The sequence below is a fragment of the Macaca fascicularis genome, chromosome 18, assembly GCF_037993035.2.
Source record: "Macaca fascicularis isolate 582-1 chromosome 18, T2T-MFA8v1.1".
Classification (NCBI taxonomy): Eukaryota; Metazoa; Chordata; class Mammalia; order Primates; family Cercopithecidae; genus Macaca; species Macaca fascicularis.
In genome coordinates, this window is record NC_088392.1 from 22,598,126 (window position 1) to 22,620,512 (window position 22,387).

Genomic DNA, 22,387 nt, shown 5'->3' on the forward strand with positions numbered 1-22,387 from the left:
GGGTACCCACCATGCACCAGGCAATGTGCTGGTGGGAAGTACATGACAGTGAGTGAGCACAGGGCAGGGATGCGGCTGCCATCACCGGGAGGAAGCTGCGCAGCAGAGACAGGCGCTAAACACACTGATTCACAGTGAGTCTGGAGGAGGAGCGGGGAGAGCCAGGCCATGCAGGACCTTGTGGGACAAAGTAAGGTTGGGGTCTTTAGCTCAAGGGCAGGGGAAACCCCTGAAGGTTTCTGGCATAGGAAGGACACGCTCATTTTTATATTCCAAAAAGACCACTCTGCCATTTTAGGGAGCCAAACTGGACGTAGAGACCAGTCGGGGGTCTAGTGGGGAAGATGGGAGCTTGGACTTGGGTGTGAGTTAGAGAAGAGATCGGGAGAATGCATAGAAGTGAGAAAGGTTTCACAGGTGTGTGAACAAGGCTCGCTGATGGACTGGATACGGGAGATGAGATCCATACGCAGCTGCTTAACTCGCTCTAAATTCCTTCCCAGCGTGCAAAATAAATACATGAGTTCCCTGTTAAAAGGATAGCTCTCTTAAAAAGGCAAGGCAGTAATGTAACAAACTGGGCACCTAATTCTTATCTTACTCATCTCGTGGGTCTATTTTGATTAGTGCATTACTCTACTTGATCCTACCCCAAAGTCAGAAGAATTCACAACATTAAACGAGGAGGTCTGAGAACTGTTTTTAATGAAGATCTAGCCTGAACGATCATCCGAAGTTTCATTAGAGGCCTGCTTAAAAACTCCAACACCCTGTGTTTGATTTCCATTTATGAGGTGGAAACAATTACACTTCAGTGTAATTAGGAAGGTTTCCCAGATCATTTGCTTCTGACTGTGGCATTGTGAATAGTTTTCTGAATTGGGTTAATTTGGTCATATGGTTTTCTATGAGTGGATCCACAAAAAGACTTTTTTAATGCATTTAACACACAAGACTGATTTAAAATCTTCCTTAGTTCTTTACTTCCACTCCTTCCTTCATATGTTAAAAATGAAAGGAAGATACTTCCAGGGTGACTAACCATGTCTAATTGTTTGAAAATTGGCAGTTTCAGACCCTTCAATAGGTCCGGCTTTTTAAAAAAGGCCACTATGACTCAACTGATTTTGTTTTCTCACACTTAGGATTTCTATCACTTAGAACCTTATTCACATTTTCAATAAGCCAGATTAGCACTCCTCATTCGTTTGCTCAATAAGCACTTAGTAGGCATCAACTACATGCTTAGCACTGGAGAGACCCAGAAGACCTCAGGGGGCGTACAGCACACAGTACGTCAGTCAATACCTCGAGGACAGCAGGGAAAGAGGTGATGGGGGAGAGACGAGAGTGCATCGGTACAGAGTCGGCACTGTCGAGGCAGCAATGTGGCACTGAGGCATCTCTGGGGACATTGTTGAAGGCACACTGTTTGCTGACAGGTTGACAGAAAGGAGTCAGAGGGTAATGCCAGAGGGGGGCAGGTCTGGATCATGCTAACAAGTTTTCGTTTATGCTGAAGGTCACAAGATGGCCAAGTAGAAGAAGGACATTTTCAGGGCTGTATTTCAGAAATATTCCATAAGGGGCTCACACCTGGAGTGGGGGCATTGGAGAACAGGGTAGAGAGCAGCAAAGCAGGAAAGGGAGTGGCTGACAGGAGGCTGTGAGAACAGCCGTCAAGAAGTGATCGGGGCATGGGCCAGGGGAGAGCACAGACAGGGACGTGTCAAGGACGGGGAGTCACAGGGCACAGCAAACCTGGGCACAGGGAGATGGCATGAGGAGAGAGGGAGATTCTGAGGGGATGCCCAAGGGTCAGGTGGGAGGCGACAGTGGTGGCACTGATGAAACCATAACCGATGTGGGGGCTGGGGAGGAAAAAGTGGCTTTAGCACTGGGACCTGTGAGCCTCTCAGGAGAAGCAGATGAGGAGGCCGTTAGACCAGAGAATTCTGGAGGCTGGAAGGCAGATGTGGGCCTGAGATAAGAGGCTGGTGGTGAACGGAGACGGAAGCAGCTGGAGCCAAGGGCAGGATGAGGACATCCAGATGGCAAGGGTAAGACAAAAAAACAGCGGGTGCAGGACAGCTGGCAGGATGACACCTGCATCCACAGGGCCAGCAGAGGACCATGCACTTCCAGGGGACTGCAGACCAGCGGGGAGGGGTGAGAGCCCCGAGTGAAAGGCACTGTGCCTTGCAGGCGTCTCTGGGGGGAGTGAGCCATTCATGTCAAAGGCAGCAGAGGAAGAAGGCAGACAGGGCTGGAGACAGCCAGTGTTCTTGGTCCTGGGGAGGCTGCTGGAGACCCAGAGGGGCAGCAGCTGAAAAGACCCCTCCCTGCTCCATCACAAGGTCCCCGTGCAGGAGAACAGTGTCCGTCTGTCTGTAAGGATTCTTAGGTATAAAGCATAACACGGGGGGGGCGGAAGGGGAGGCGGGAAAAAAGGAGATTTTTAAAGGACTTGATCATTTACACTAAGCCACAAGGTCTCTTGCCTCTGGTGCCTGAAGTCCTTCTCTGAGCCTCGCCCAGCCACTGAGGGGCACTATGGACTCCCCAAGTTCCACCCATGCCAGGACTCACACTAGAGACTGAAGTTTCCTGGCTCAAACACAGGACATGGGAATAACAAGTGATTGTGATATTCATGTGATTATTTTCTTATCCAACCATTTTTACCCTCAGTCATTAAATCCTTTATATCTAGTGGCATCCGCTACTTTTCTCAAAGATTCTCTAGCAATCTTTGACATCTAGCAATAAAGAACACGTCTATTTCATTTTTCAGAGGGCAACCATCACAATTAGTTCTATGGTCTAATTAATTTCATAGCCATGGAGATTTAGTCTGAGAGATGGGAAATACCTCGGGGCTTTTGTGGAAGGACAGGTACCAGGGTCGGAGAATATCCTGAGAACACCTCCCAAGCTGCACCATTATTACTGAGTGGCAGACGAAGCAAAGGCTTCAGATTTGAGACAGATACATCGTATAGATCCTTAGGATGATGAGAATTCCAAGCAGGCAACTTTATCTTTGAAATCCACTTTTAGTGGCCCATCCAAATCCCTGCTGACCAGTCTGAAATTGACTTTGAGGATTAATCCAGCCTGAGTAATAGCGTGGGGGCAAAGCAGATGGAATGGTAGAAAAACCTGAGCATGCCACGCTGAGCCCCACAAGACAAATGTCGCCATGACAACAGAACCATAAAACAGAGAGAAAAACCAATGGCCCTTCCAGCATCATCCACTCCTGGTGATGTATTTACATTGCTAAGTCAACAATCGCACTATTTTTTTAAGTACCTAAATTCTAAAACCGAGGTACAAATGAAACATTCACATTTGCTTTGGATTAGAAGAGGTGCCGGCTCAGGCCCCCAAGGCCTCTTGGAATTTCTGTAATTTTGCTGGAAGAGTGAAATGGTTGTAATTGGAGTGTGGCTTCCTGGCATGACAAGAAGGTGCTGCTGCAATGAGATGAAAATCAACACCTGCAGCTCCTGCTGGTTGTTTCCGATTGTCCAGCAAAGTTGTGTTACAACCTGTCAAGAAGAAAGTGCCCCTTGAAAGCTAAAGAAGAGTTCCCAGGGTTACCCACACGTACCTGTCCAAAGTTTTCTTCATCTATGCAGAACATGAGGTCCAGCTCAGTAGGGTCATTCTCCAGGATCCATTTCAAAGAGTTGTAATATTCACTATCCTACAGAATGACACAGGAGTGAAAATTCAGCATTTTTTCCCCCGAAATACAAACTTGTTTGACTTCTTTAAATAATTACATTCTAATGTAATTCTGTGCAGGATGCTCAAGAAATACGTCACTAATGCAATGTTTCCTGCTCCACCTAAACCAAACCTTCCTCTTTAATTTGAAATATAAACAAACCAACTACTTTAGTTGTAATGGGCTTGCAGTTAAATCCTGTCCTTGGTGATGCACAGTGGAAGGTATCTACTCTGGATGATGCATGGAGCTGCTGTATTGGTCTACAAAATTTAACATACAGACATCAGTGTACTTTCTTTTTTTCTTTTTTTTGAGATGGAGTTTCGCTCTTGTCACCCAGGCTGGAGTGCAATGGCGTGACCTTGGCTCACTGCAACCTTTGCCTCCTGGGTTCCACTGATTCTCCCGCCTTAGCCTCCTGAGTAGCTAGGATTATGGACGTGTGCCACCACACCTGGTTAATTTTTGTATTTTTAGTAGAGATGGGGGTTTGGCCACGTTGGCCAGGCTGGTCAATATACTTTCTATCATTTTAGAGTGAAAATACCATGGCTGTAATTCCAGCACTTTGGGAGGCCAAGGTGGGAGGATCACTTGAGTCCAGGAGTTAAAGAGACCAGCCTGGGCAACATAGTGAGACCCTGTCTTTATAAAAAATAAATAAAGTTTTTAAAAAGACTGAAAATATCTGAGGAAAATAGGAAGGATAAAGAATGTTCTAGGCTGGGCTTGGTGGCTCATGCCTATAATCCTGTAATCCTTGGCTTTGGGAGGCTGAGGCAGGAGGAGGGCTTGAGGCTTGGAGTTCAAGACCAGCCTAAGCAACATAGCAAGACGCCATGTCTACAAAAAAATAAAAAATTAGCTAGGGATGGTGGTGTTTGCCTGTGGTCCTAGCTACTTGGGAGGCTGAGACAGGAGGATTGCTTGTGCCAGGAGATGGAGGCTGCAGTGAACTATGGTTGTGCCATTGCACTCCAGCCTGGCAAACAGAGTAAGATTCCATCTCCAAAAAAATAAATAAGTAAAATAATGTTCCAACTAAGAAACACCAATAGTTTTAAGTTATCCTCTTTCCTGCACTTTGATCACTCTCCAGGTTAATGTCAGCAAAAAGGGTGGCCGCTCTGGTTTCAGAATCCAGAGGAGCAGTCACAGGCCTAAGCGCCTGTCCCTGGTCCCTCCACGGTCTCTCCTGCTGGGGACACGACGGGCTGTGAAGAGGGTAAAAATAATACATGCACTGTATTTTAGGCACTAACTGTCAGCATGTGGTATAAAATTAGACATTAAGAGAAACTGCTATGCTCTTTATGATATATGATGTATGCTATGCTCTTCATCACTGTATGATGAAGCAGCAGAAAGCACAAATACAAGGTGAAAATGGAGACTGGAATCACAGGTGTGCACCCAACCCACCATGACTGGCAAACCAGCGGCGGATTCAAGGGCACTGCTGGCCTCTTCCTCTCCTTTCATACGAGGAGGAACAGAAACACTGAGTCAGCACTGGTCAGGGCCGAGGACACAGCTCATCTACCCAACCGTGCCCAAGATATAGCTGGTATCACAGCCAGGTGACGTCATGGGGCTTTTTAACTCAAGTGAGCAAACACGAATGTGCTGCAAATGCCCCAAATGGACAAACACGCTTCCCAGTGGCCCATGTGTGTGCTGGTGTGTGGGCAAACACGCATACACTCTGGAGGTAGATGTGGGGTATAGGTACATTAAAAGAAAAAGAGAAGCGGAAGTATATTATAAGAAGAACATCAATTTTTGTTTTGTAGAAAATCCTGGCCGGGCGTGGTGGCTCATGCCTGTAACCCAGCACTTTGGGAGAATGAGGCAGGAGGATCACGAGGTCAGGAGATCGAGACCATCCTGGCCAACATGGTGAAACCTTGTCTCTACTAAAGTACAAAAAAAAAAAAAAAAAAAAATTAGCCGGGCATGGTGGCGTGTGCCTGTAATCCCAGCTACTTGAGGGGCTGAGGCAGGGGAATCGCTTGAACCCGGGAGGCGGAGGTTGCAGTGAGCCAAGATCGCGCCATTGTACTCCAGCCTGGGCGACAGAGCAAGACTTCGTCTCAAAAAAAAAAAAAAATCCTTCCAACTCTAAAATGGTCTAGGTAAAATTAATGTTAAATGCAACATGAAAACCCAAATCACTACTTGGAGAACGTCTCGAGTGTTCACTTGTCTGAGCTGTGGCGTCACTCATCCATGTCTAGGATGTCTGCCTGATATTCTTCCTATTGTTTTGACCTTTGCCTCTACCATTTTTATGAGGTCAGGAAACAGAGGGAGAGTGGATGAAGCTCTAAACATTCAGTAGCAGCAGTTTTTATGGGAAACACAGGCTACCATAGATCTTCAGCTGTCTCTTGGATTTAGTAAGTTCACACGAGTCCTGTGCCGGGTAAGCAGAGGCAACTGGGATTTGGATGTATCCACCCTAGGTACCATGGTCCCAGGAAATGTGAACAATAATATTTACTTATTACAAGAATTAGACAGATCAATGAACTTTTCAAGCAATTAAATGTCTCCTGTTGTTCACATGGAATGCAACACCCATAGAAGTGGCTGAGACTACAAACATGGCTCTCCAATACCTTCCCATAAGACACAAGTGCCTGGTGATGGCCAGTGTGTGACCTGCATTTACTCACCACAGATTCCATGTCATTCAGGGTTATCTGCTTTCCCAACATCATCTTGTAAAATGGTCTAATGAAGAAACCTAAAATACGGTAAACACTGGGTTTAATTTCAGGTCTTTGATACTGCTACGTTATCAGAGCATGAAAGAAAAGATTAACTGGCTTTCAATGTAAATGAGAAACCAGGATGGAGTAACCAACGGCCTTCTGCAGTATTGCACGAGTGAGGCGGCGAGATCGGGGGAGAGTGGCAAGAGGAGGGCGGCTGCGCTGAGAGAGATGGCGCAGCAGAGTGGGGCCAGAAAGGCCTCTGGAAGGTGACAGATGAGCTTCAAGGTCAAGCAGAGTCCACAGTGCAAATCAGGCATAGGAACTGGGGAAGAAAAGGGTACACTAAGCAGAGCCACAAGCCTGGGGACTCGCCAGCAGTTTGCCAGGGCAGGTAGACAGGCCAGAGGAGGGGCCGGCAGTGCACAGCCCACATGGGGTGCTGGAGAGTTGGGGTGCTCTCTGAGGGCAGTGGTGAGTCAATGAAGACCAGGTGAAATTCCATCTGTCTTTTGTTATCATTGCTCGGGCAGCGATGGGGAGAAAGCACAGGAAGGAGACAGGTTGGAAATGGGGGAGGCCACGGAGAGGGCCTGTGTAACCTCCCGGGGAGGGATGGCAGAGGCCTCAGGTAGGCAACAGCAGCGAGGTCGACCTCCCCCCATGCAGGCATCCTGCAGGGGCCTCCATTTGACCTGATCTAAAGGCATCACACGTCTCCTCAAAGGGGGCCCTGACCACACCAGACCTGGCACCCCAGGCTCCTGCTTCTGCTCCTTTATCCGCCCACCAGGCACCAACCCTCTGCAGCACAGGCCAACTCTCCCCGGCTCAGTGTGGCCCCATAAAGGCTCCAACAGACTCCATTGTCTGGGGAAGTAAAAGCATGAAGCCGACCAGGGGGCGCAGTGGACAGATGTGCAGAATGAGCCCTGCCGACAGGGACATTCCCATCTGTGGGAAATTTGAAGACACTGCTGACTAGGCCCATCTATGTGCACGTGGACTGTTAAATGTGCAATTCCAGGTTTATATCGTGATCACTCTCATGGGGGTCACTTTAGCCAGCTCCTAGAGACCCTGGTTCTTGCTTCTGCCCATCTCCTTCCACAGAGCCTGGACTCTGGGCCAGTCCTCACTCATCTGAAATGATCCCAGCCTCTGAATGCTCAAATGCTACCCCACCTCCGAGGTGTAGCTCTTCCTGGGAAAGATTCCCCGAGCCGCCGGCCAAGTCACTTTCTCTTCTGAGGACTCAATGTGTTCCCTTCTGCTCGGACACTATCACTGTGATTCTTCTGGTTTTGTTCTCATCTCTTTTCCCCCCACTAAAATATAAGCTGACTAAGGTCAGGATCATATCTTGTGCTTCTCTAATACCCCCTGTTATAGAGAGTATTAAAGACGCTGTAGCAACTAACAGCATCTTCTCACTTGCATATGGTGACTAAACTGACCTTCTGAGAAAGTTAGAGTGAATTTGAGCAGGCTGAAATAATCTGTGGCAAGACTACAAAGCTGGAAATTAAAATATATTCACACTATACATACATGGAAAGAGTATGTGGTTTAGTTTCCTTCTAGAGGAAAAAAAGTGTTTACTGTCACCCTCCCACCAAATAAAGCATTACAATCAGAGCATCAATATCAGCTACCAATTAACAGTAAAAACATATTCATGGGAAAAGTACAGAGGGTATACAAATTATTTATTAGAATAGCTAGGGCTCCATAAATGCAATGAACACAGTTCCCTTGGAAATATCTTTCTTGTAAGTTATTGCAATGTTAATCTCAAATTCTACTCTCCCTCTTCCCATCCTCAACCACTCTACCTCCAAGCTCTTAAAAAATATTTCTGATGCTTTTTCCTTACTGATGATTTCTGTAGTGTTTTCTTAAGGACGCTATTTTGAATTGGCCAAATCTTTTAGAAGTCTCCAAGCCTATAGATAATGCCAGGTAGAGGGTTTGACTTCTAACTTTCAAGGTACCTTGAAATTCTTCCATGATTTACATGCTTTAAATAAGAATGAAATTATTTTGTGTTATTTGTTTCAGGGTTAATGTCTTAGCTGAGTGGTAACATTATTTTGAAATTATTTAGTCCCTTCAAATTAAAAAAATAATTTGGGGACAAATGCAATAATCACACAATATTAGATGGATGAGATCATTTTAATTAACTTTTCAATTAGTTTTTCCATCTGTTATCAAATCTTGCTTTCAGTAAAGTTATTCCAGAAAACATACAAATGTATAAATACATAATGTTCTGTGCTTTACAATGAAGTTAAAAAAAAAAACTTTTGTTTTTAACTGTGTGTAGACATTATGTCTTCAGTGCCCAAAATAAGCTACCAGAGAAAAGCACATCCATTATGGGCGAAACATAAAAATACTTTATGAGTAAACCAGTGAAGCTTTTGCTTAAAAACTCATGATGCAAAAGATAAGACACCTACCAGCAAACCACAAGCGGCACTGACCTATTTTTATTACTTCAAGACTTACCATCTAAGAGCTTTCCATGAAATACGGCCAGACCAGCAACTCTTCCAATAAAAGTGAAGTAGGACAAATGATCTTCATTACAGAGGCCTGAATTAGGGTTGATCTGAAGAGTGTAGTTGTCCCTTTTGAGGAGAAAGAGAAGAAAAGACCAATCACACTTTCAAATGCAAGATTTTGCATATTTCTTTGCCACCTGTCACTCAATTTCTACAGTGTCCTTGCAAGCATTCTGTACCTAGTGGGAAAAGGTGTGGGCTAGAGGACCTGACTTACCACCTGCTCAACCATGACCCACCATGGAAGCTGATGCATGTGTACTTTAAAGTCAATTAAACCATAAGAAACTGCTGATGTTTGACTGTTTCTGATCCACAAAGTGTCTATTTCCTATGGTTCAGCCAAATATCTTGGGGAGATAAGAAACTCCACATAATAAAGGGGCTGTGCAGGCATTCCCAATGATGTGGGTACTTTAGGTCGTGTCTGTGATAAAGGAAGGTTAATTCCTTCCAGAGGCTTTTGGCTTGGCCATAAGATGTATGCTATGGGCCCAACCCTTGGTCTGTCTTCTGACCACTACTCTGCTCTGAAAAGGCCTCAAGGGGATTAGGAACAGGATATGGCTCTCTCAATGAGGCAAACCTGCAAGTGTTTAGATTTGTCCAAATGACCTTGCTTGGTTCACAATTATGTGGATCAGTGGTTTTCAACCGGGGTCACAGACAGTTTCCTCCAGGGGGGTATCTTTGAAAATGTGGAGGAGAGGTAAAGATCTTGTCTCTCCCCACCCTGCCCTCCACCTTCAGTAGTTGGATAAATTGTCCATAGTGGGCTTTCTCATGGGACTCAGTAATAATAACAACAGACCAACTGGGCAATTCTTGGCTAGAGCAACTGAGAAGAATGCACTGAGGTTGCCTTCCAAATGAGCCCCCAGGAGATTGGTACCACATGGGAGATGTGGGAGAACCCACGTCCCCTTAGGGCCCAGGGTTAAAGTGATGATAAATACCCTTCAGCAAGGTCAGTGACTATTCTACTGAGGGCTTGGGTCCAGCCTAACCCTTGGAGGATTCAGAAGAAGGAATGGCTGGCCTGGAAGTAGCCGATCTTTGGTTGCTCAGAAAGCAATTTAGTCTGCCTCAGTTTCCAAGCCTGGCAATGATGAAATCCTAATGCAAGGGGAAACCTGATTCTTTCCTCACAGGAGCAGGGCATGGTCCTAGGTCCTCAAAGTCCTTACAATTTGCCTTTACCCAGAGACCTCGGAAACAACTCTTGTTCAAAAAACACCTTTTTGTTTTTGCATTCTAACACTGACAAGTCCTCCTTTTGAACACTGCAAATGAAAATCGCCTCCTATTCCTTACCACAATTATCCACGTTTTCAATTTCAACTCCATGAACCCATTAGATAAGAAAAAAAAAATCAATGTTAGATGTTCACAGAGTACACTATTTCACCAGGTAGAGTCAGAACCTGTTCTAGACTTGCAAGGGGCTGTGGGGTGAGGAGAGAATAAACTCAACAGACTTACTGCATCTTGAACTGGTGAGCTGCTTATTCTTTCATTCTGTTTAAATTCATACAACTGTCTCAGTGGGGGACACACTCTGGGTGTGGCCATATACTTACGTGGCAGAGTACTCAAAGAGGCCGTAGTAGGGGTTGAACATCTCTTTGGACAGTAAGAAGAACCATTCTCTGGCCACACCCCCGTAGTCAAGACCTTTCTCTGATTCAAACTCAATCCACAGTCTAGCTTTTAGGACATCTGGTCTTTTCACGGACATAATTCTCCGATAGGACTCTTCAAATATGTTATTTCTGTGAAGTTTCATTTCAAACCTATTGGGGATATCAGCCTACACAAAAGACAAAAGAAAACACACACAGTAAATACACGTTTTGTTTTCTAATAAAAACAACAACCAAGGGTAGGAAAGTTGGCAGTCCTCAAAGAAACGAGCAGTGACAAATGGTTCCAATTGAGAGTCTCTCCTTCAGGGGTTTTCCCTTGCAGACAGAAAGCCTCGCTGTGTCACGATGGACACACGGCATCCGCTAGCGATGCTCAGGAAAGTCAGAAACTCTGCTGCGAAGGAGAACAGCCTCCTCACCCCCTTTAATAAACAACTGTGGGCACTCCTCCAGCATATGGCAACTGAAAGGCAGTCAACTGTACCTGTTGCTTCTCTCAAGAGACTTTAGCCCAGGTAATCAAAACCTGTAATAATCCCCACCTGGCCAGGCTGGGGCCATGCTCAACTCTGGCAGGGCCGCGAGGTGGTAGATATAATCCACGGTGCCTCAAGTCCATTTTGCAGCCATGGGGAGCGGGACCCTGATTATGCCAAGTGTGGGGAAAGCAGCCCAAAGCATGGTTCGCTTGACCAAGGCTGCGGCAGCTGCCTCCTGCAAAGAGGCAATCCAGGCTTGGTCTGGCTGTAAGAATGAAACTGCAGAGATGTTTTCCGGGTAGCAGACACTGCTATGTGAGAGTCAGAGAGCCTGGGTGATGACCACAAAGTCATTATCATTACCAGGGGACGTGACTCACAAAGAAAATTGTGGAATTTTTAGTATTCATCTAAGTTTTGAAGGCAAATAATCATTTCAATAGTAGTTATCCATGAGCTCTTGAATCAGGACTTTGGAACAGAGACCAAAACTCCTAAATGAGATCAGAGATTGTGCCCCATCCAGAGACGTCCTGGGCAGGAGGAACCGGCTGAGGGGAGGAGGCAGGGAGAAATGGCAACAGAGCCCAGGCCACCGGAGGGGGTCTGAGCTGCAGCTGATTCTCCCCCCTCCCTAGAGGTGTAACCATAGTGATGGAGAAAACCAAAGAGAAAACTGCTAAGGAGGAATTGGAAAGTAAAACAGAAGATGCAATGTTGAACAATTTGGGGGTGGTGAGTGATTAGAAAATCTAATGTTATAATTTAAAACACTGCCCATAAAAATTTTTAGAGTTTCTAGGTTTGAAACTGCCAGGGACAATTATAAGCAGAAAATTACATTTGCACCTAGTACTGCCAATTACTATAATTAAATATAACTTTATATTATAAATATTGTAGCTGAAACTAAGCTTTTGCATTTGCAAGGAAGGACCTGAACATTTTTCTAACTGGGATCCAGGTTTATTAAATATGATAACTGTGCATAACTGAATGGGTTTCCCCAGATTTTGCGACTAGGGTTCTGAATTATTTCATATCCCATAAAAATCGTTCCTGTCTTTTTATGTATTACATACGAAATTACCCTTCAGGTGATTTGATACATAATACTGAGTTAATCTTCACTTACCATTTCTGTTAAAAAGAAAATTCAGATTTCAGAACCAGGAGGATCAAAGTGCAGTGAGAAAAGGAAGGTAATATTTTTAGCATTCATCTAAAAGTAACAACCAAGTTGTTCTCACTGAAGTAACTGTGGTAACTTACAAATGACTAACACAAAGCATTTTTGGAAGGCATGATTACTCACAGGTTTCTTTAATTTCTTCCTGAAGTAGTCATATTTCTGCTTAAACTCTCTGGAGTAAGGAACAGCCTGGAAGATAAATTTATGAATATAGATAATGCAAACAATACACTTGAAATTCTATGTATACTTAGGCAACATTCAAGAGAATTTCATGAATCATAAACCGTAAATTCTCACTTCTCAGATTATCCATGGAAAAATCAGATCATGTCTACACAGCACAGGGGAAAGTCCTAGAACTGATGAGGACTAATCAGCTTTGAGTGTGGCTTTCACCCCTGAAAACAGCTATACTGCATTTGGGAAACCATTTAGGGATATGCTGCACAAACTAAACATGGTTTCCAAGTGACTTTTGTCAGAATGTGAGTCAGGGTGCTTCTGTTTTTCTTTTTTGCTGTGGTTTAGGTGACAGTTATTGGCTAGATACTTTTAACATACAACCCCAGAACGACCTATGTTGGCATTTGGAAAAGTCTAATTATGATTTAACAAATTTTTGTGGGGAAGTACAATGAGCAGAAAGGGAAGTGAACTGACACTCCTATCAAGGAGTATAAAATCAGGCAGATGGCATTCTCAAAAAATCCTCAATTTAGGAGTCAGAAGGTTTGTCCCTTAATATTTAGTGGTCTTGGGCAAGGATTTCTTAAATCTCAAATGCTTTATCTATGAAACAGAGTGATGGTACCACAGTTGAGGGCTCAGGAATTAACTATGCTCATTCAAAAGCTGTGATTTCTCTTCAGGCAAAGGAGTAACATCTTAATATAGTCATTTAAATAATCTTTATTTCCTATGTTGTAAAGTGGCTTATAGTATCTTAAGAGTCAGAGCCCTGACTTTTGGCTACTGAAAAAGCCTAACGATATTTTTATGAAGCTAAAAGGACTGGTTTTTGTATATACAGAGATATTAACTATGACAGCCTCGAAAACAACTCATTGCTTTTTAGACACTAGTATGAATTTCAGCAGAGAATACTTCTGCTGTTATCATTTTGGCCTAAGTTAACAAAATATACTGATGCTTAGTCTGATATCTCCAGACTCCAAACCTTACACTTTTACCATACTTATCTTGACCAGAAAGAGAAGAAATGAAGAACACGAACTTCCCTTCTTTATAGTTTTAAGACATGTTTATATAAAAAACTAACCCGAAACAACACAAACCACCACTCTTCCAGAAAATGAACATGTCAGTGTTTCGCTCTGTAATTCAAGAGCAATAAATACACCATCTTTATATAGCTTAGGAGCAATCCATAGACAATTTATACTGCCTATGGTCTTTTCTTAGTTTTTAAGCCAGTCTTCTTTGATTTTCCACTGAACAACAGATTTGACCTCACATGCTATTTATTTTAGGCAGTGTTTAGTCTGATGAAATCACATAGCAATTCTGAGTCTAGGCAAGGTATAAATTTGTTAATAACTGGACAACCACCGAAATAAGAAAAAGAATACAATGTTCCAACATAAGCCAATAAAGAGATCATGTTTTCTGCTCTACCAACAGTACATCACGTCACAAACTAAGACTTCCTCTCTAGTTTATTTCCCACTTTCTGGTGTTCATTCTGATCCATTCAACCGATACTTCTTGAGCACCTACTCTGTGCAAGGCATTTTAGGTGCCAGAAACATAACAGTACATAAAGCAAAGGTAGCTTTCCCAGTTCCCTCCTGGAGCTCACAAGCCGCTGAGAGCAACAGGTAATTGGAAATCAATGAATAAACCGTGGTAGTGCCATGAGGAAAAAAAAAAGACCCCATAGGAACTAAAAAAGTGACTTCCTTCCATTGCCCCTGCCAGCGTTAGAACGCCTGAACTCTCGGGTAGATCTCATCAGCTGGCTCTGCAACACACTCTCTCTACTAAGCAGTTTCTTCACTGTTAAGTGGAAGGATTTGACTGGATGAACAGACGTGACTCGGCTCTTCTATTTCTGAAAGTCTGTGATTCCCAGCAATTATTTTTTGTTTGTTCCTGTTTTCATGAGGGTTCTCCAAACATCATGGTTACATCACAGTTCCCCCTACTCCTGAAAATGCTGGAAAAAAAGCTTAAACAGTCATCACTATGTATGCAAGTTCGACTGTCTTAAATGACAGCTTCCCCAAGGAGCAGATTTCAACATGTGGCCCTCGGCCTGTGATGCCCATTCCCTCACCTACTCTGTCTCCTGGCAGGGGCTGAGGAGGTGTGGGTGGAAATGTCAAGATATTTCAGGCCTTTCTCCTTCTGGGGAATGATGTGTGAAAGCTGAAAAATCACTGTCTTCCTCCTGTACTCATTATCTTTCCTCTCCAGAGGTAGTTCTCATGATAGAAGAAGAAGAGTAAGTTTCTACATTCTCTTCCTGAAAAGTTTCTAAAAATGTACCAGGACAAACATCCTCCCAGCGCAGCTTCTGAAGAGATTACATGTACCTTTTTTTTTTTTTTTTTTTTTAAAGTAGACCAAATCATTTGTTCTCACTTGAAAATCTGGAATGTCATTTTCTGGCTTACAGTTTAGCTTGTAAAATAGGTCTATGTGAAAAATGAACATGTCTATTGATTAAAGCCCTTTTGCTCTGCGTTAAATCTGTGTTCATGTTTTGGGTACAGAATGAAAATCTGCCTTATTGTGTAAGTCGGTTCTAAATGTTTTCACATCATCACTGTCCAGGTGACACTGGAGCTCCTTGCACGGAAGGGCTCGTGCCCGGTGTGGGGACATCAGTGACACCAGTGCATCTGGGGCTCTGGTCCTGATTCCGACCCTTGCAAGGACTGTCAGCAACAGAATCAGCTTTCCGAGCTTCTGACAAATTGGAAATAACAACATTTGCCCTGCCTACCTGAGGGGATGGCTGCGAGTTTCAAATCAGCTGATTATAAAGTTACTGGAAAAATGAAGGTGTTACACAACATGAGATAGTGTTCATGACAGCAACATGCGCCAACAGCACTTACTAAATGCTATTACTAGTGATACTTGTTATACACAGAGCAAGCTAACTTACAGGAATGCTGAACACTGAGCTGCCACAGAAAGGGTCCCCTTTCCCTAAAAACATGTAGAAATGCTAGGCCTACTTAGCACCGATATTTTTAAAACGTGGGAAGAGAAACTCTAGGTACTAGGTAACCAGAAAGATTCACAATTAGAGAAATCAGTGGGCACTGATTTTAATCTTTGGTTTTAATCTCCCGTGGGGACACAGAACTTGGCCTTTGGTCTACATGACGGAGAAAAGAACAGTCATTGTTTAAAACCTAACATCTGGAAAGGGGACAATAAAACTCTACCCACCGGACCAGGGAAGTTGCAAGGAAGCTTACCTTCTGTCCAGGACCATAAATGGGAGAAAAACAAAAAGAAACAGACCTGTAATAAATCCATACTCCAAGCCTGTGCCAAAGTGGGTATGAGGTCCACAGTTATACTGACTGGGGGTGCATGAACCCAAGCTAAGAAGTTAACAGTAAATACAGGTCAGGACTTACAAAAGCCTCATAGGAAAAAAAAATGAGCTTGCTCACACTCTCTCTCTCTCCCTCTTGCATGCATGTATACAAACACACACACACACACACACACACAAATTATAAACTGAACTAGGCAATAATCTACACTCTTAAGGAGAGTCTATAGACGTAGTGGGAGATTTAATGCTCCTAGGATCAGAGATAATAGAATAATCTGAAAGAGGCTAAGAAATAAATATCTTAAAAATAACAAAGAGATGAAAGCATCAAAAAATAAATAAAGAGATAAAGAGAACAGGACAGAATAACTATGAAGACAAAAGCAAATTTTAAACGACCAAATAAAACTTTGAGCGATTACATTTAGTCACTGAAATAATAAACACAATGAACTGATAAACAGATTACGAAAAAGCTTAAAGAATTAACTGGAAGAGCTAAGTAATAACTCACAATACAGCAGTGACAGAGAGAGAGACAGAAAACACAAAAGAGATAAAACAGACAATGTGAAAGAGAAGTAAATGTCCAACAGGAGTTACAGAAACAGATACTGACAGAGAATTGGAAAAATGCAATATGTGAAGAAATAATAGGTGAGAATTTTCCAGAACAGAGGAAAGACACAATCTCCATATTGAAGAAGCCTGAGTCCAAAGCAAGATAAATTAAGAGGACTCCACACATAGGTACATGATGATAGTGAAATTGTAAAACATCTAAGACACAAATAAAAATTCAAAATCACCAGAGAACAGAGCCATTTACCTACACAGAAATGACAATGAGATTGACAGCAAACCTGTTATCATCACTTATGGAGGCCAGAAGACATGCAGGAGAATCTCCAAAGCACTGAAGGAAAATAATTTAACCAAGATTTCTATCATCAGCTGAACTTTCAATAGAGAGGTCAAATGAGACCTTCTGAGTCAAAGACTAAGAGACATTACCACTCTCAGACTGTCACTGGCAGTGCTGCTGGGCAGAAGTGCTCAAACCTGAGGGGGCACCGGAATCCTGGGAGAGCTGTTAAAACAAAGACTGCTGTCCCACCCCCAGAGGTGCTGATTCAGTAGGTCTGGGGTAGGAACTGAAAACCTGCATTTCTAACAAGCTCTCAGGTAATACTGATACTCTGGTCCGCAGACCACACACTAAGAACTATAAACTGTACTAGACTTCACTAAGATCAAAACTCACCCCAGAAAAAAAATGGATGGAAGAACCATGGTGGGAGAACCAATGGTGGGCAAAGAAATTTGTTTACATTTGGTAAAATTAAATCAGTATGGACAGTAGGGAGAAAAAAAATAAAATATATTAATGACTATGTGCCTATTAGGAAAGTTTAAAGACAAGGTAGTTTTAATATTCCACCCAACAATGACGTGGCAAATGGGAGTGGGAAGAATGACATTCAAGTTCCCTGAGGTCCTGATGGCAAGGAGAGTAGACAGTGATTCATTTTAACCCTAAGTCAAGTATGTTGGTTACAAAGTTTAATGTGAGAGCTAAAAGAATAGAAATAGAAAGTACAGCCTGCAAGCACATAGAGAAAATAAAAGAGAGAGTACTCTATCAATTGAATAAAAGGCAAGAAAGAAGATAAAATATCACGCGAGAGAAAAGATATGCTAAGCAAATACGAACAAAGAGAGAAAGAGAATGTAGTTACATACATCTCAGACAACATCGACAGAGCAACAATCACCACGGAGACCCACACAACTATCCTGATTAGATCCAACAGCAAAACAGCAAAGAGAATGTAGATAATTTGAACACCACAGGCTTCACCTAACGGACACATAAAGAACTCTATATTCAACCAGAGACACAATACACGTTCTTTTTAAACAGAAAAAGAACATTTACAAAAAATGATCAAGCTTCAACTTCCAATAATAAACATTCTATAGACAATATTCTCTGACCATAATGCGATAAAATTAAAACTCAATTAAAAAATGAATAGGCACAATCCTCCCATGCTCTTAGAAACTAAAAAGCATATTTTAAATAATTTATAAGTCAAGAAGAAAAATCAAATGAAAACTGCCAAATATTTAGAACTGAATGACAGCAAAGTCCAAATGTCTACACTAAGTTGATAATTACTTAAATACACATTCTCCTATTGAAAGCAATATAATGAATAATAATAACATCAACGAAGGAGTAAACAAGGCTCTTCTATTAACAGAAAACACAGAGCTCTTTCTTGGGGGCAAATCTACTTGGCTTTATGATGCTAAGCAATTTTCAGTAAGATTTAATAAGGACTAGCAGTGTTTGAGTGACGGTCGGTAATTGGTAAGTGATAAAAATATTTGAAAAGGCTTCAAAGTTATGTCAAAAGTCTTCCGCCACTTAAAAAGAATAGTTTCTTGAATTTACCTTGTTCTAATGATGTAGAAGAGAATATAATATTCTAACAAACAACTGTGACTGTGAATATATATATCAAAAGGAATCATCAGAGTAAGGCAGTGTTTAAGGCACATAGAGAAAAAAGTTGACTGTTTTTACCCAGGTATTACTGGGCACTTTGCCTAGGAAATAGTACCCAAGTGACTGAACAAATCCAACAAATAACTAATGGGAGTCAGTTACCAGGGCACATTTGCAATGTAACATCTTTTAAGTTTTCAAATGGACGTATCTTACTAATTCAAAACATAATTTGAATGGAATCAGATTAAAGCAATGAAATTGGAATTTTAAATCTACCAACTGGCCTCTTAGCCCAGCATGTGATATAACAAACTTCAGTTACTTCTGCTCCTCTAGTCTAAGAATCCCAAATTTGCAATCTTCTGCTGATCGCAGTACATCTCCTGTAATTCCAAATTACCTCCCTGCACTCATACAGCCACTGACAAAAGCTGGTGGTGTGCTCTCTGCTGATGAGTGTGGTCCCACTCTACAGACTTGTCAACAAGTGTGAGATACCAAGTGTCTCCTGATGCCCCGGGGAGTGGGGTTCTCACATCGCCTTATGAACACAGAGTGCTGCGGTGTTTTCAGAGGTCATCACGCCTGCATCAGAATTGATTCTTTTTCTACCCGGCATGTATGAGGGGACCATGAGAACATTGTGGGTCAGCAGAGTTCAAAACAGCTCCTGAACTTAGCTACAATCTCACCAAAACTTCTACAGATTTTTGAAAGTTGTAAAAGATTTAAACTTATTGGCATGCATTTATTACTCCTGGCCTAAAGAAATGATAACACTCTATGAAGATAGGGCTTGGTTTTGCTTCATATAAAAAGGAAGGGAGGAAATTTTTATTATACTTATGATCCACACTTTTATAAAGGAGAAGAAAAAATGTTTAATTCTGCTGTCATTATCAAGCTATTTTCTTTTCCTTTATAATGAAATCCGTCTGAAAAGGCACACGCAGCTGTACCTCACCTGGAAACTTCAGTAAGAAGGAGATGGCAGCAAAGTACTCCATTTCTAGTCAACTACTCAATCACACCAGTCCCTTGACACCATTGTTATCAGTAATACACAAAAAACATGTAAACATGTAACCAAAGTCTTATACTGAAGAGGCAGAATTTGAAAATACTGACCGGACCAGTAATAGCTGGGTTCTGCAGTCTCGGGTCTTCCCACTGAGTAATTTTGCTATCTGAAAATGTTTAAAAAAAAAAAAAAATCAGAACATTAGTTCATATCTATTCTATGTAAAGAAAGCTTTAGAAAGAAGTATTTCTGGATTCTTCAAAAGCTGTCCAGTCCCCCACCCTGTGTTCTAAAGACAAATTAGTATTTCAGAGTTAGCAGGTAACTATACTCTATACGGCAACCCCTCTCACATACTGTTTAGTTAAAACCACTCAATCAAAAATGCACAACTAAAGAGAAACCAGCTATTCGTACTGTTTTGGGCAAACAACTTGCTAAAATGGGAATTATAAACCCCTGTTCTTTCAAGGATTTATAACTTGATCTTGATTTTCACTTAATTGAAAAAAGGCATTTAAGAAGTCTTAGCTTCCCAAAAGGCTAACAAACACAGGATTTTCTTCTCATTTTAAATACTTTTCTCTTTACTTATGGTGTTGAAAAACTGCTTTCAATTAAGAATCCTGCATCGAACAAATGAATAATCTATTACATGCGTCACTCATATGCACACAAAAATCAAAGCAGCTGAGGCAGTCCAAAAAAGAGAATTAGATGCAGCAGAGGAAGATTACGGAGCATGGTTTCTGTTTGGTCATGTTGGCAAAAGGTGGTTTGCTTTCTTCCAAGTGAGTTAATGTGAACAAGATTGTTCAATGCTATCTATACCATTACTTGTGTAGGTGATATCACTCAGGGTTTGTAACCGTGCATAATTAAAAAGACCTTATGGATTCCTGTGTGTATACTGGGGTGGAGTGGAGGGAGGGAGAATGCGGTGGACTCACATGAAAAGTACGGAGGGGCAGACTGGGGAGAGTAGGTTCTCTGGAGTTTTTGGATCTCTAGGTTAGTAAAAAAAAAAAAAAAAAAAAAAAAAAAAAAAAAAGAAGAACAAAAGTATTCAAAAAGTAAAGGGTGGCCAGGAGCAGTGGCTCATGCCTGTAATCCCAATACTTTGGGGGGCTGAGGCAGGAGGATCACTTGAAGCCAGGAGTTCAGGCCCAACCTGGGAAACATAGTGAGGACCCATCTCTACAAAAGGTTAAAAAAAGAAATTAGCCAGGTGTGGTGGTGTACACCTGTAGTCCTAGCTACTTGGGAGGCTGAGGTGGGAGGATCGCTTGAGCCCAGGGGGAGGCTGCAGTGAGCTATGATTGTGCCACTATGCTCCAGCCTGATCTACAGAGCAAGACCCTGTCTCGGGGGCTCGGTGGGGCGGGTGCGGGGGAAGAATATTGATTCTGTTTATTTTCTGGATACACTGTAAGTGGGCTGATAAGAATAATTAGTGAATTCTGTTTTAACGACCACATCAGGAATTTTAAAAAGCCTTATCATTATTTTAATAAAAGCAGACGAAAAGCTAAGGAAAAAAAAAAAAAGCTACCAAAGCAAGTGATGATTCCAGAATCTTTTGTTTTCATGCTGTCAGAAAATTTACATGAAAAATCTCAACTGTTTGAGAGAATCTCGATGGAAGCAAAAGGCATTTTTGGGTCCCTTACCTTTCATGGAAGACTTTGGAAAGTAAAAGCTGCTATTGTGATGGAAAACAAGAGAAAAGAAAACCAAATAAAGGAAACGGAATACAGCTGAGTAAAAACTGCCTTAAAACACCAACTTGGATTATAACCGTATCAATGGATATTGTCATCAAAGCAAAAAATAAATTAACAACTCCTGACTCATGGGGATTCGCAAGTCCTCAGACCAGACCCGAACTTCATGCTCCATCCTGGACATCTGCACCTGGGTTTCCCATAAGCACTTCAGCTCAACTTTACCAAAACCAAACCTCTCATCACCCAACACCAAAATTGGTAAAGTTACCTTCATTCCAACGTGCAGTATCACAATCCACTCACTGTCCCAATCAGGAACCTGGCCGTGTCATTCACTCTGGTGGCCCTGGACCAATCCTCTCTCTCCCTGATAAGCTTCTTGCTAGAGAGCTCATTTTTTTTCTGAACTGTTCTCTGGGCATCACTGGGAATTGTCTCAAACCCCCTGGTTCAAGACATCCTCTACAGCTCTGCCAAAAGGATCTCTCTAAAGAACGATTTCGATCCCATCCCTCCCCTCTGGGAAATCCCCTGGGAGCTCCCCACTGCCTGTGGCTTGAGCCTGAGTCCCCACACCTGGCAGACACCCTTTGGCTTGGCCTGCGTGCCACGCTGGCCCCTGCGGCACACTAGCTGTTTGGAGCAATGCTGCGTTTCTCAGAACGTGGCAGCATCTGCACATATTCACACACCTCCACACATCCTAGGATCACTCTTCCCAGGGCTTTGCCTGTCTCAATCCTACTCAGTGTTTGTCAACCATCTAAAAAGTGACCCATTCCCTCAGGGCCCATCCCTGTGCCCAACCACCTCCCAAGCAGATGCAGTCCTTGCCTCTTCTGTTTCTGTGTAACAACTGATCCACTCCTCTGATACTTGAAATATCTCCCGCTACTTCCCACTGGACTTAAGCTCCTCGAGGACAGGGACTGTGTGTTATTCATCTTTGCAACCCCCTCTCTACCACTTAAGACCAGTCCCAGCAGGTAACAGGAACTTAGTGCATTATTTTTTTTAATGACTGAATGAAGCTGATGGTGAAAACAAAGTCCCTTTAAAAACAGCCTAAGCTTTTGGAACAACACAAGTTTTTACATGGTTATGATGGAGAATTCTGCAGTGAAGTATGGTCAGTGTATGAAAGTATGGGGTAGCCAGTTATTCTTTTTTTTTTTTTTAAGAACTTTGGAGTTTAAACTTGCTTTTCCTCTTTGAGATATTATATTTCAAATAAAAG

General features: G+C 42.6%; 1 protein-coding gene across 50 annotated transcripts in view; it reads right to left on the minus strand.

Moving 5' to 3' along the window:
- The window catches only part of NEDD4L (NEDD4 like E3 ubiquitin protein ligase), a 368,857-nt gene that overhangs the window by 25,381 nt on the left and 321,089 nt on the right, over positions 1 to 22,387 (minus strand). For all 50 annotated transcript variants that reach the window (XM_074022439.1, XM_015439728.4, XM_074022435.1 and 47 more), the window contains 6 exons: positions 19,531 to 19,589; positions 12,467 to 12,532; positions 10,607 to 10,836; positions 8,971 to 9,092; positions 6,418 to 6,488; positions 3,617 to 3,712 (listed from right to left, as the gene is read on the minus strand). In XM_074022439.1, the coding sequence (XP_073878540.1) occupies positions 3,617 to 3,712; positions 6,418 to 6,488; positions 8,971 to 9,092; positions 10,607 to 10,836; positions 12,467 to 12,532; positions 19,531 to 19,589 (644 nt within the window). The remainder of the gene's footprint in view (positions 1 to 3,616; positions 3,713 to 6,417; positions 6,489 to 8,970; positions 9,093 to 10,606; positions 10,837 to 12,466; positions 12,533 to 19,530; positions 19,590 to 22,387) is intronic.